The 14,345-nt window shown below is 43.1% G+C and overlaps 1 protein-coding gene across 2 annotated transcripts in view; it reads left to right on the top strand.

Moving 5' to 3' along the window:
* The window catches only part of Lpp (LIM domain containing preferred translocation partner in lipoma), a 623,722-nt gene extending 609,774 nt beyond the window's left edge, over positions 1 to 13,948 (top strand). For both annotated transcript variants that reach the window (XM_057763582.1, XM_057763583.1), the window contains exon 12: positions 147 to 13,948. In XM_057763582.1, the coding sequence (XP_057619565.1) occupies positions 147 to 275 (129 nt within the window). In that variant the 3' untranslated portion in view covers positions 276 to 13,948. The remainder of the gene's footprint in view (positions 1 to 146) is intronic.
* The last annotated feature ends 397 nt before the right edge of the window (positions 13,949 to 14,345 follow it).

Below are 14,345 nucleotides of genomic sequence, written 5' to 3'. Positions count from 1 at the left end.
GTGTCCTTCACGATCTGCTATGTCACGTACTGAGGGTGCAGGACAGCGGGCACAAGACGGAAGCCTTGTCAAGACGGCTCAGGAAGCTGGACTTGTACCTGTGCCTCACAGTTTCACTCCCATCCCTTCTGCCTCCATTTCTCTAGGATTGTGGTGGTCTTCTGTCTGAAGGAGACAACCAAGGCTGCTACCCTTTGGATGGACACATCCTCTGCAAGACCTGCAACTCCGCCCGCATCAGGGTGTTGACCGCCAAGGCAAGCACTGACCTGTAGAGTCGGTCGCCCGCTTCGCCACCAAGCGCGCGGCACCAAGAAGAACGAAACACAAGACAAAGATAAGAGAATAGAAAAATAGAGGCAAAGCTCTCAACCCCTGGAATGGTCTCTGTTCTTCATCTGCTGTTAACCTTTTCTTTAGAAGCACATACAGGATGAGATTTGTTTAAGTTCCTACCAAATACACATTTCACATTTAATCATGCAAGGCCTTGATGAGCCTTTGTTGTGAGGACCTCCACATTTTTGCACAGATTACGCTCCGTCCCATTCACTTCTGCATTCCTGTAACTTTTAATCCCCGTGTCTGTCTCACTTTCCATCTGGCTGAGTAGGTTTTTAGTGTGGTATTTGCTGTCACATGATGTTTCCTGGGTGGATTTGCCAGCCTGCAGGTGCCTTTAGCTTGACATCTCCTCCTGCCCCCTTTCCCTCTGGCCGTGGCCACAGAAGTCAAGCCGTTCTGTTGCCAGGGGTTGGAAAGGTGGATTTCCCCATTGCACTGTACCACTCGTGTCTGGTAAAAATAAAGGTGGGGAGAGTGTGCATTCTTCTGCTAGGCTATACAGAATGTACTTGAAAAAATATATGAATTTACAGGAGCTCAAATTTAGTTTGCCATTATCCAAATTCAAGATGTGCAGTGCCCAGTGGTCAAGGCTCATTTGAAGGCATTTTTTTCAGCCAATATCTAATAAGTGATAGAACCACCTTTCACTGCTGAGTTAAAGAGACCACATCGGAAATCCTAGCCAAAGGACAGCTTGAAAGCAATTTCAAAGCATTTGAAAAGCCCAGCATATTTTCAACAACTCTACCTTGAGCTTTTCCTCTCCGTGCTATCTGGACATAAGACAGACAGACTTGCTTTCGGTACATTTCCAATTCTGTCTGACACTTCATCTTACAAGGACTGTGAATTTTCCCCTACCACACACACGTGGTTACTACAATTAACATTTATCTACAGAAAGATATGTATTAAGAGGAATCAAATTCTTCTCTTTCTTTCATTTTATAATAACCCAAATCTATTTTTTTTGAAAACTGCAAATTTGGACCCATAAAACGAAGTTACATAATCATGTTTCCTTTTCTTTGAAAAAGAAGGAAAAGCTGGGCAAAGATTGCGAAACCAGAGTTTTATTATTCTGACAATCCTTCTGTAGCTCAAGTACATATTGCAGGAGACATTTTCCTATCTTCAGCGTGACATTTACACCACACTTTCAAAGACAATCCCTGAAAACAAAATTGTCTTCCTGAGCTAAAAATATGCAGAATGCCTGACTAGAGTCTTTATGCGAACTCTTATTAGCCAGCGAAACGCTTGCTTGCCAATTGGAGCCGGTTTGCTCGGTGGAGAGGAGACACTTCACTTAGCAATAGCAGCTGGCCATTTTGTGAACTCACGGTTCTCTATCTTGGGACGAGATTTCCCAATCCTTTCTTTAAATCTTCTACAAATATATACTTTAAATTATGGAATACTTTAAATATACAGAAGGGTATAAATAATAATATAATGAATCCCTCTGTAGCTAACACCCAGTCCTAGACATATAGAAATATAGCCGCCTTAAATCCCAATATACCTTTTTATTTCTTTATGCGGTCGGTGCTGGGAGTTGAGCTGGTGCCTCAAGTGTTGGCAAGCACCATCCCACTCCTGCATCCCCGGCCCTTCTGTGTCTTTTTATTTTTTTAATCTTTATGACATGATGATCTTCTAGTCTGACAGTTTTAATTTTAACATTTAGAGCCAAAAAATTTTTAATTGCTTGTGCATGTTTCAAATTGCAAACCCATGCCTCAGGAATTCTTTATAAAGTTGATTTTACTTGAATAGAAGTCATCAGAAAAGTGATTAAAAGAAACCCTCAAGCCTTTGTCACTCAGCTCGTCTGGGTCAATGTAAGGCTTCTTTAACTTTACTCGCTAAGCAGTTTGCATGCTAGAACCCCTAAAGCTGGATTTCAGGGGCACCCTCTACTGCCTGCTCTTACCTGCTTCTCTTCTCTGGAGATGCATGGAGGGCAGCTTATGGATTTCAGGATATAGTGGGTAGTGGCTCTATCCCTGAATTTCTGTGTTCCAATTCAGAGGCTCACCTGTGCCATTGACCTTGAGGAACTCTGACTGTCGGACAGTCGAGGTGGCAATACAGTCCGCTTGAACTGACCAAAATCTTCAACATGAAATTCAGAAAACTGTCTTGATGCCAAAAGTAGGGTCCAGTTTAGTGAGGGCAGGAATTATGTCTAGAAATGCAGTAATATTGCTATAAGTTTAGACACCAGAGGAAGAATTTATGTCCTATTTATACTATAGAGCAATAACATCATGTGTGTATTACATTTAACTGCTTCTGGAACCAGATGCTTCCATGCAAGAGGTGCAGGGATTGCCACCACCATTTCTCTCCTGAGGTCTTAGGTCAGAGCTCTGCCTGCTTACAGCCGTCCCCGTGCCTTCTCACCATGTAACCTCAGAGTAGCTTTACCAAAGAGTTTTAAAGTGAATTTCTTCTTAATATAGACATATACTTTTATAATAACGAACGTGCACATACACATATACAGAAATATTTAGAATTAGATGTTTTTCTTTCACAAGGTCTAACAATGTAAAGGATCCTACAACTTCACTCTGCAATTTCTTTATAATATATGATTTGCCTTGCTTTCATATTTTCTTTACTCTGCATTTGATTTCAACAATAACAAGTCATTCTACTCATTACTCTGTTAGCTACATAAAGTTTTGCCTACTGTAGAGATATAAAGATCGTATTACTTTAATGATTATACACACTGCCTTTTGATATATTGCCTTACTATCGTTTAAATACATAAATAGAAAAAAATATGTCTGTAACTGAAAACTTGTAAAATGCTATCTGAATTGTTTAAATATTGAGAGCACAAACACTTGGTTCTTCTTTATAAAGTGTGATACGTAGGACAGGGGGAAAAACCTACTGTCATGGGCTCTGCAGAGAACATTTCAAAAATAAGATTCTATTTCTAGAGTGGTAGGGATGGCTCTCTAAGCCTTGCATGAAACAGACAAGTGCTCTCCCATAGCTAAGCCTCCCATCCAGCACAAGATTTTGCAACTGTTTGGAATCCCATCTCAGACTGGCTCAATATGGAGTTGGGCAAACAAAATCGCCTTTAAAACTCATAAATAAGTCATCACGAGTCCTAACTCAAGGCCTCCGTGTTAATGAAATATTGCCATCTCTGCAGCTCAAAGATGTGGGTTTTTTCCCCCTGTCACCAGCACATTGTTGTCCCTGTTGGAATGACTTCTCTGATCAAAATGACAACATGGGTTATATGCTGATTAATGAAATGAACTTAAAAACACTAATTGTTTTCTATGGGGAAGTCTGCAGATATGTCTATGGTGGGCTGTTAAAAACATACGGACCTTAATGATGATGAACAGCTATTTTGTATTTGGGTCCAGGGGAGGGGGAACACACTCTGTATGTGGCTGCAATAGAGCGTTGGTACACCAGAGACAGGCCTCCGCCAACACAACTGTCAACCATCTTCCTACTTACTACAAATCCTATTAATGTGAACCAGTCGGGAAGAACAGTGTTATTTCTATTTGATACGGTTTGGGCTTCTCCTGTCAGCTCTGTGTCGGTTGCCCCCTGATCCTTCCATTATCAAGTTTTGAAGGGTGTCGGGCAAATTATGGCAGCTGCTAAGGAGATCAAGGAAACACTGATGCCACCTCCCAGCCTCTCACCATCCCTCTTGGCTTGGAAAGGCATATTTTTTTATATATACATGTCTAGAAATATTGCCATTCTACCTTAGTATTTCACATTTGTAGTTTAAACAAGTGATTGTCCATCTGTTGCCTCGAGCTACAGTACATGTGTGTTATGAATGAAATATGACAGCATGTTCCATACCCCTGCTTCAGCCATCTGTAGACAACCAGCAACCGAAAAAGATACCTCTGCAAAATGTGCCTTGAGTCCTGTCCTGGGATGGCTCTTCGGGTGTACTTTCGTGAGAGACAATCAGAAGCCACCCATAAGTGTGCCTTATTCTTAAATAATCTGTTTACATTACTATGACTGTTGCTCAGTATAGAAATACTAAAATTCCAGAGCTTCACGATATCACACACAGACCCGAGGCGGGGGGAATGGAGAGAGAGAACTGTAGCAGTTCCATCTTAGTGTACTGTCTTCCATTTGGAGGGACCTCATGGGTGTCTGTGAGAGCGTGCTCCCTGCCAAGGGGCTATGTTGGGCATCCTAAGTGCTTGTGATTGGATCTTCCTCTTGCTTTGCTAGGATAATAATACCCATTCACCTTTAAATTGGATTATTTGTTTGAATTAATAAGGAGCAGTCTTGATTATTGAGCAAATTATAATTGTGGGACAACCATGAATATTTCCAGACAAGTGATTTAGTTGACTGATAATTGGAATGGACATGCTTGTGGTGCGGTAGGTTTGGTTAGCATAGCTGTATTTCAGATCTTTTACAATTAACCTGGCCAAAGCTACTGTGATTAATGCAATTGTTTAGGCCTTGCTTTCTCCTCTTCTCCCCTTTCTCACCTTCCTCCCTCTCCTTATTCCTTCTTTCCATTGTACCTACTATTGCTGCCCTATTTGGCCCATCTCATTAGTTAGGATACTATAACATTACAATTGCATTAAAGGAGAAAGGCTACCAGAACATATGCTTACCATCCAGACAAAACTTGTTTTACGGGTGTGTACTCTTTCAGTTGTGTCTGTTCCTAGAGGGAGCTGCCGTCTTTCCACTGTAATTTAATCAGTCCTTGTAGGGGACTTCGGTAGTAGAGTCCTTTAAAACCGACCCGGTGTTTTCACTCATGTGTATGCAAAGAGATCTTTCTAAAGCTAGACTGGGATTTCTTTTTAACACAAGCACATTTTGACCACAAAATACTTGTATTCTTAGTGATAGAACATCATGTTGTCCCTTTGAAATGAACTTGATAATTTTCTTTGTGGCAAGGGGAAGCTACTAACTTTGAACATTGCAGCGCTTAGCCCATGGTCCATATTAAATAATAATAATTGACTCTATTTGCAAGGGATAGTTTAACACTAGGATTTTCGTTAGAATGTAGATTGTTTTGCAGGCATATTTTCCCTTAGCGCAGAGGAGAAAGATACTAATTTACTTTTTTGTTCTAATTTTTCCTTCCTTATGCAAAAATTTGAGACAATATTTTAGTTAGCCACCATGCAGATGACTAATTGTGGAGAGCTATGTAAAAGACACACTTTTATCCACGTGATTGAAAGAAAATGTTCCAATCTTTGCTCTTTGCTTCTTCTGATTGTTGTTTCTTTTATAGCAGTATCTAAGCAGAATGATAAGTATCTCTACTTCTGGCATTTGTTAAAAATTAGCATACTACGAATATTAAAATTCTTTTATAATATTTAGAGTGAATGGCTAAGTTAAGTTTTCCAAGATGCCCATCCACTTAGAAGCAAGCTAAAACTTCCTTTATCAAACTCTGATAGCCATCTCCTGTGATCCAGTCGAATATTGTTTAAATAGCCACAAATGCACTCTATGAATTTATCTTTGAACAGAACTTCTAAATTCAGTTTCTCAATCCGAGAAGCAGAATATTCTGCCAAGAATACAGATGTCACCATGTCATCCCGTGCTCTACCCGAGCGCTGAGGCGGGGTGGGGTGGGGGTGGGGTGGGGTGGTTCTTATGGAACACAGACATACTCGGATGCTGTGCCTGGGTAAGCAGTTTAGCGACCTTATAAAGATCTGCATCCTCTTGCTTTCGTGCCCGAGACCATAACATTTATTCCTTGGTATGGCCCGTGTGGAATACTACTCAGAGCAAGCCAGCCTAGTTGGAAAACCACATAAAACCATTGTAGATTCCAGACTTTCCCCCTCTTCTCTGTGGTTTGACTCACCACCGAGTCCTTCAGCTTCTCATTGATTGGCAGGGACAGTGCCTTTCACTCTCCTGCCACCAGTGTCCACATTATCCCCAATGTTTCCTAATTCTGTTCCCATCCACTCTGTGACTCAGCGATGGCTGTCCATCGGGGCGGGAGAAAGCACTTTTCTTGGGGTGGAAAGGAAAAGGAATAGGAATCCTTCAAAGGTAAACAGTGACCTCCCTGGAAAGGAAGTCCCCTGTAATGGTGGGGCCACGTGTACAAAACAGCCCTCTTATTTTCTGTGCTGGTTGGTTTGTTTAGCTTGTTTTACTCTTGCTTTTGATGCTGACAGAATCAAAGTCATTGAGAAGACAGGAAGTGAGCTAAGGGAGATTCCATCCGTAAGAGTCCTGCTGTCTGGCAGGACATAAAGTGTCTCGTGTCCTTTTCCTTTATGCTTGTCTTCTCAAGGATCTCACTTGTCTCTATTCCCATGAAGGATAGAGAAAAAGCTTCTTGACACTTGGTAAGGTTTGCATCAGTTCTAGTCTTTGGTTTTAAAACTCTTCCATTCATTTCTAATATTTGTGTCTAACGCAAGCAGCTTCTCTCCGTGATCAATTATCCTCTCCATTAGAGTTCATGATCTATCTTGTTTTGTCGTCTTACTATCCTTATTCCTTAACTGATCTTGGTTTAATGATCACTGTTTACTAACTCTGAGAGTCAAGCTGACTGCAATAAGATCAAATAGTCTGTCTGTATTTCTTCCTAGAAAGGTGTGTGGCCTGGAAAAGACTAGTTCCCCACAGTGGCCTTTGTGGGAGTTCGGGGAGGACATGTGAGGACACCCTAGGCTGACCTACTGGCTTCATTGGGAAGTTGGAGGAAGAGTCCTTAAGACCCAGCCAGCCAGCATAGGTTTCTTCCTGCATAGATGCATTGGCCACAATGCGTGGATTCTGGAGTCTTAATCACAGCAGGAGAAGCTTTTATATCTTCAGGCTCAGTGAAGGAGGAAAGGCATCAAAGAAAACTGAACTGCTAATCCCCTCCAATCAGCATTATAGTTGGAGGAGGGGGATGGTTGGCCAGACACACCCAACACATACAGACGGATAGGAAACAGTTTCCTGTGGTCTTTGTTGCAACAAGTACACTCTTACTCTTATTGAAGCACGCTACATCCTCAGCTCTTGCAGCACGTGTGCCTGTCTTTTGAGCCCTCCAAAAGGAACAAGTAGGCCTTGTCTACTTTTCTTTTCTTCTAGGAACACAACTAGGGCTCCCAGCCATCTGTCGCACTTGGTGTTCCCATTCTATCACGGACTCCTTGCTGCACAGTGAAGTTTGCTTAAGTAGTGCCTGTGTCAAGGAACTCATCACCCGGTGAGGAAGTCCCTTTGTACCAGCTGTCCTTGTCATTAAAAGAGAACCAGTCTCGGGGCTCATGTTTCCTTGGTCCATAAAACAAACCTACAAAACATAATAAAATGCCGGCGTTCCCCCTCGTTTTTACCTCCACTGTATTTGTTTTGTTTTTCGGTCGTGTTTTATTTTTAAAAACAACTTCCGTTTTTAGCTGAGGAGTAGAAATGCTTTACACAACCACAAAAAACAGCCGAAATGGTTTCTGACAGTCACAGGTTAGATGTTGTGTGAGTTCATCGGTTGTCTTTTCTATTCAGGAAACACCGCTGTTCTGACTGCGGTCAGGTAGCTTCGTGTCCTTCCTTCATAACCGTCAGTGAACAGTTTGCTCCATTTATCTGACCCATTGATAATGACCTTAAAAAGGTTGTGAAACCTCACTGTGTAACCTCCCACTCACAGAAGGAAAAAGTCCAGAGGAAAATATGGTGCTACTGATGAAAACTCACCACTTCTGATCAGTTCTTCAGCACAAAACCCTACCGTCCTTAAGGACAGGGATGTGTGGTTCTGCTTTCTATGTAAAAACTTATAAATTCTCTCGCCGTTGCCCTGGGTTACAGTTTAGCTAGCAATCATTAGTCTTAGGAAGGGCAGGCTTGTGTCTCCGCTACATCAGCTTTGAATCTGAGAGCCCTGTAGCAAGAGCCTGCTATCTGCCCCTGGGTAGGTAGCACCTATGGGTGAATTTCTGAGCTGTAAAATAATGAAATTCCTGAGAGAGCTTACAAACTGCGTTCACACATAGAACAGCCCTGGGAAGATAGTTATTAATAGCCCTGTCCTAGAAGAGAAAGCTGAGGTTCAGAATCATTAAGTGTCTTGCCAGAAGCAATAGAGCTGGTAAGTGTGAGATCTGGGCATCCACCCAGCCCTTGTCCCGCACATCTCACAGGTTACTGAAGGCCCTGTTCAAAAATAGCCATGGAAATTCACAGGGGGTTTGGTTATCCGTGGCGGGTGTACATGTGCGTTACATTGTTGCGCACCGTGAAGAGCTTGCATGTGCCTCTGTCATCTTGTGGGAAGCCCTGGGTCTTTGTGACCAGCACTGGGAGGGAGCCTGTGGCGTAAAGGTCACCGAGAGCAAATGGCTGTGCAGAAAGCACAGTGCAGCAAATTTCCCCAGAGGGCATTGGTTTCCATTAACCACAAAGCTCTCTGGGCCTGTCAGGTTCAGCATATCAACTGAGACCGTGTCATTTACAGTACAGTGGTGTGTGGAGGTGACCTGAGTTTTAGGAAAGCCCTCTATCCCGTGGGCTTGTACGTCCCACAGAGGCAGAAGCTGCTATAAGTTAAAAAAAAAAAAAAAAAAAAAAAACCATACTAGTCTCTCTGTTCACATTTATGTAGAGCCTGCCAAGAATATGCTGACAACAGGAATTTCTGATCCAATAAACCCGTGGCCAAAAGGCCTTGAAATACCTAAGCCAGTGCTATTGAGTGAATGTCCTTTCTGAAATTTAGCCTTCTTCATTTGATAGGCGGTACTTCTTAGGCTGTGGGATGTTTGTGATTAGTATACCCTCATCACAGGGAGCTTAGCACTATGTTTAACAACAATCTTACTTGAAGGACCCCAGGTATCTTCAACAAGTCGGCCCACATCACAGCACACCAAAAAAAATACCCTTTTGTGGCTGACTCACTGAGAAGCTGCTCATCCCATGTGCAGTCAGGGCTTTCTTTTTTCTATCTTGTCTACCTTCTGGTTATGTGCTACAAGTGGAAATCCACCGATTAATTAAAATATCCTTTCTCCACAGGACATCTGCACTAAATCTAGAAAGCCTTTCAAACGCCCTAGTTTGTAAATTCGACATTTTCCTCCCGAAAGTCTCTGCTCCATCCAGCCGCTCATCTGCCAGTTCCCTGAGATTAGGACGAGGCAAGTTAAGCAGCAAATAGCCTTCCTGCCTTTCCCAGTCTTCCCACCTGGGAGATTTAGGGCACAGAGAGGACCAGAAGGTTGGCGTCATTGCCTGAGCCCTCACAGCCCCAGGCGGGAAAGGTGCCTTAACTCTCTGAGAGCTTTGATGGATTTTATGGCCAGTAGATTGGGAAGCATTTCCTCTGGAACAGATGGGGAGCCCACCCAAACTATAGGTTAATTAAACCTTTTGAGCTCTTCTCAGAATTCCCAGATGAGTTTCCCGAGGAGAGACTTGCCACTGTAGAGCTGACCCCTCTCTTTAGACAAAGGGGCAGTAAAGAGGTGAAGGCATAAGGGTGTTCCTTCATGAAAATACTTTTCAGATACCTTTACAAATTGCCACAAATCCTGATTTGCCTTCATATAATGTAAAGAAAGGGAAAGGGGAGGGGTGAAATTTTCCCTTCTTCCACCCTATATAATATAGTTCCAAAGATTTAGAGAAAGCACAATTGTCTTTGAAATACACACACAGGTCTTCACCAAGAAAGCTGACAAGAAAGCTGATTCTCAAAAAAAAAAAAAAAAAAAATCTTATTTTAAAACATTTCACCTGTTCAGGCCAGGGAATTAATAAATTCCTATAGACCTGACCCATTTCCATAGCTGCCAAAAAGGAAAACAGAAAGCTACTTAAATCTTGTGTGGATCTATTTGTCTCTTAAAATATGTCAAAGCAATTTGATGCAGGAGTGGAAAGCGAGCTGTTTATATGCCTTGCTTGAGTCTCTCTGTTTCTGTCAGGGAAGGGGAAAGACTGAGGAACCAGCATTCTTGAGGCACTGTGTTGCCATTTCCCGTAACATCTGTTTCGCTCCTTATTGAGTTGTAGGAATTCATATCTGCTTTCATAAATCCACATCCTCCATCACGGAGGAGTAAATGTTAAACCTGAATATCTTTGCTTACCAAACTATTTCACTCCGTTTCTCAGTCAGAAAATGTGAAATAGGCAGAGCTGGCTTTCACGTCTGCATCCTCTCTCAACCTAGGGGAGACTCGTGTGAAAGAAAAACATCCTAGTTCCTCCTCATCCCCTTTGCCTTTGGATAGCCATGATGCACATTTAGTAATTAAAGGTTTGAATGTGTTTCGTTCCTTCGAACAGACTGGGAAGAAAGGGATTTTCATCATTTAACTACCAACCATGAGAATGGTCTCATTTTGCTTAGCAAATAGTAAATTTGGCACTGATATTTGGGTGATATGTGCATTATAGTAATCTTTTTTGTTCTTCTTGATTTCTAGAAGAGTGTCAAATACATCATCAGTGTATGGGATTACATCATCAAAAGGCCTAGTACCAAAGACCTCATTCACTTGGTGGCAAACTGAATTAGGCTGGACCCTCCTCCTACCTCAAGCAGAGAGTCTGAACTGAGATGTGTCCTAGAGGAGATGTAGGCTCCAGGAACTCTCTGATCATAAATGTTTTGCAGTGATGTATTAGTGAAATCTCTCAGTGACTAGCCTTTGCTACCCACTGTGTCACCGGGGACACTGACAAGCAAATTATCCACGATCTCTCTCCTCACCAATGAAAGGTAGAATAGTTCCCTCTGAGGATCAGAAGTGTGTCTTTCACTCTTTGTTCTTTTCTGTATGTTTGTTTGTTCTTTTGTTGTTGCTGTTGTTGTTGTTTTTATTTAGAGACAGAATTTCTCTATAGCCTTGGAGCCTATCTTCGAACTCGCTCTGTAGACCAGGCTGGCCTCGAACTCACAGAGATCCACTTGTCTCCACCTCCCAAGTGCTAGGATTAAAGGCTTGAGTCACTATCACCTGGCTGTGTTCTGCACTCTCTTTCCAGAAACACGTCAAGGAGGAAAATAAACATGGCACATGACTGTCTGCTTCTGGAGCATGAATGAGATTGCCTCGTGAAATTGTGTGCCTTTCACAAAACTTTACACTTAGAAGCCAAGTTTGTACCGCTGCAGGGAACCCTGAGCTCTGGGCTCTGCACATAGTCAGCCTGGTTTGGTTTGGTGTTGTCTGAATCTACGCCTTTATCATTTCTTAACAGATTCAGGGCTTCTCTTCCTCTACTGCTAAGTATGGGATGTGTGCAATTGTGTTGAACTCTCTTAAGTACTAAGCACGTGCCACCAAGTAGATGTGGCACAAAGACAGAGCTCATGGATCATAATTTTGTCTGAGCTACACACACAGGCTCTTATTTCACGGCATTGTCACGGGCCTTTCTCCTTCTGTGCCATCACCTTTGAGAAAAAATGATTGCACCTTCTTTGAGCCTGCCTTTTTAACAGCGACAGTTGAGTTGGCAAGACTTTCCTAGCTCTGAATATAGCCATTTGCCGACTCCGGCCTCTGTGAGACTGATTCAAATCTGTGATCTTCTGTTCAGCACACACATCAGCAAAGTGAGAATATGGGTGCTAAATATAGGCTCTATTAACTTTACTTTTAGATGTACTGCCTTCAAAAAGTGCCTATTCTGAGAAACATAAACGTTATTCCTACATATGTATGTACACACGGTACCCGGAGTCACGCTGTTCAGCCTTCGGAAACACCATCCGAAGGAGTAGGTGCTGAGCTAGGGGAGGAATTGGCTCATTTCCATCCTCCGCCACTGTGGCTACCATGAAAGAGGCCGAAACAGAGTCCCCGGCACTTCCTACAGCCTCTTTGCGCTTACATGCCTGGAATGGTGGCAAACTGCTGAGGAACTTGTTCTCCACGGAAATAATTTGCTCACAAACATTTAGTCGGGGGAGAAAAAGGCAATTAATATATGTCATGTGTGTGTTTATAAACTAAGTATTGCTAAGTTTAGCGTGTCAGCAGGTTTCTTTTCTCTCTCCTGCTAACAGAGAGAACTAGAGAAAAGTCTTGGCTATAGGGAATGTAGGCTCCGGAGGCCAAGTGTCCCTGCCAGATCCTTGAAGCATTTTCCCTCCAGCTCCTAAGAATACTAGCGCTTGTGCTATTTGAGGGCTTTTGTTCCTGGAGCTCCATCAGCGATGGAGAAGCTCTGGGTGTTTGTGATGAGGCCGCAGCATAGCCCGGAAGGTTGAGTTTCTGCCTAGTGGTAGCAACAGGAGAGGAGCCAGGTAAATATGCTGAGGTGGATAGAGACTGTATGATTGTAGAAGGGTTGAAGGGAGGACATGGTTCCAAAAAAGATTGTTCTCAATGTGTCGTCTGACTCAACCAGCTGGCAGATCACACTTGCCAAGTCGCTTCCTTTCCTTCTAAGTCACTTGGCTCCGCATTCCCGCCGATACGCCTCTGAGGACAGGAAGATGTGTCCACTTAGCCTTTCTGAAACGACGCATAGTGACGTCCTCTTGGTTACAAAGCTACCAAGAAATGCCACCACTCCCACGCAGTTTTGCCAAGTGATAGTAAAGGTGACAAGCTGTGGAAGATACATTTTATGGCACCATAGTCATCAGCCATTCCACTTTCCATATAGGAGCCCAGCAAACCCAAACAGGAGCAGAGGGAGCAATGGGGCACTGGGGGGGGGGCAGCTCCCAAGAGTGTGGCCCTGCTGCTTTAATAGCCTCATGATTGGAGTCAAGGGGATTTTGCAAAGAGAGTTGGGCAGTACTTCCCTCCAAAATATTCTCCCATTGCCAATCCTTTTATCTCTGTTAATTTCAACACTAGTAGGTTTTTTTTTTTTTTTTGATGTGATCAGATTTTAATGCTAGAAAAGAATGCCAAAATGTCTGTGTGATGTCATCAAGTCTCTGGGAAACATAGGTTCTCGTCCTTGGGAACGGATAAACTGAGACAGCCCCAACGTGGCCTTGCTCTGGGTTTTAGTCCCCGTGACTCGTGACCACGAGAGATAGCTCTGTGTGAGAACTAAGTCCTGTTTAATGGTACAGGTCAAGGATAGGGGAGCAGAGCCGTGAGCTTTCTCTGTGCCCTGTGTGCCCGCTGGAAGCAGGTCCTTGCTCCTAGCTGATCGCAACCGCAGCCCCACCAGCAGCAGCTGAGAGCCACAGCAACATTTCCAACAGGGGAAGCCACACAAAAGTGTATAGCATAGGATGTTTTTCATTCATGTGATGCTGACAGCGCCACGGTATGTCCACAGGGTAAGCAAACTGCATGGGTGCCCTGCCTCATCAACCACCCCTGACATCCCCACAGCAACACATGTGGTTCCTAACAAAAGGGAGACGAAGTTGTGTTATCAGACTGTGATTTGGGCAATATCTTTTGTATTTACACATTGTTGAATTATATTAAATCATGTTTTTATTTACATTCTATAAGTTTTGATCATGTCTTCCCAGTGCTCTATGAGAATAAATACAAAAATCACATTCTTTTTTTTTCTGTAAAAGAACTACTTTATATTTAGATATCCAATAAACTTCTCATTCCACGTCCTTGCCTATGTGTGGAATTCTTTGGGGGGGTTAGATGATCTCTGTCTCCTTTTCTCATAAGCCCGGGTACCATGATTCATTTTTTTCCACCGGTTGCTCTCCATATGGTCCTCTGAGAATGGGAATGCTTCATGGGAGAGCGAGGATGCTACGAGAGCATGCAGCCTCCCACCCCATCAACACAGGTGAGCTCAACTTCTGACATCATGTTCTCAAACCGCTTCAGCACCCTCTGGACTCTGCAAAAAGTGTGTGTGGAGCGGGGGCCCTTTAATGCTAGTTCCAGTTTTGAGGTGGAATTGGTAGGGGCTCTGCCTTCATTCAACAACCCATGTTTCCTCCACTTGTACTCTGAATATTTCTCAAACAGTCACAATCCACTCTTTGCTGGTACCTT

This window comes from Chionomys nivalis, chromosome 3, assembly GCF_950005125.1.
Source record: "Chionomys nivalis chromosome 3, mChiNiv1.1, whole genome shotgun sequence".
In the NCBI taxonomy this organism is placed as follows: domain Eukaryota; kingdom Metazoa; phylum Chordata; class Mammalia; order Rodentia; family Cricetidae; genus Chionomys; species Chionomys nivalis.
Note: the sequence above shows the minus strand (reverse complement) of the source record. Positions and strands in the feature narration are given on the sequence as shown.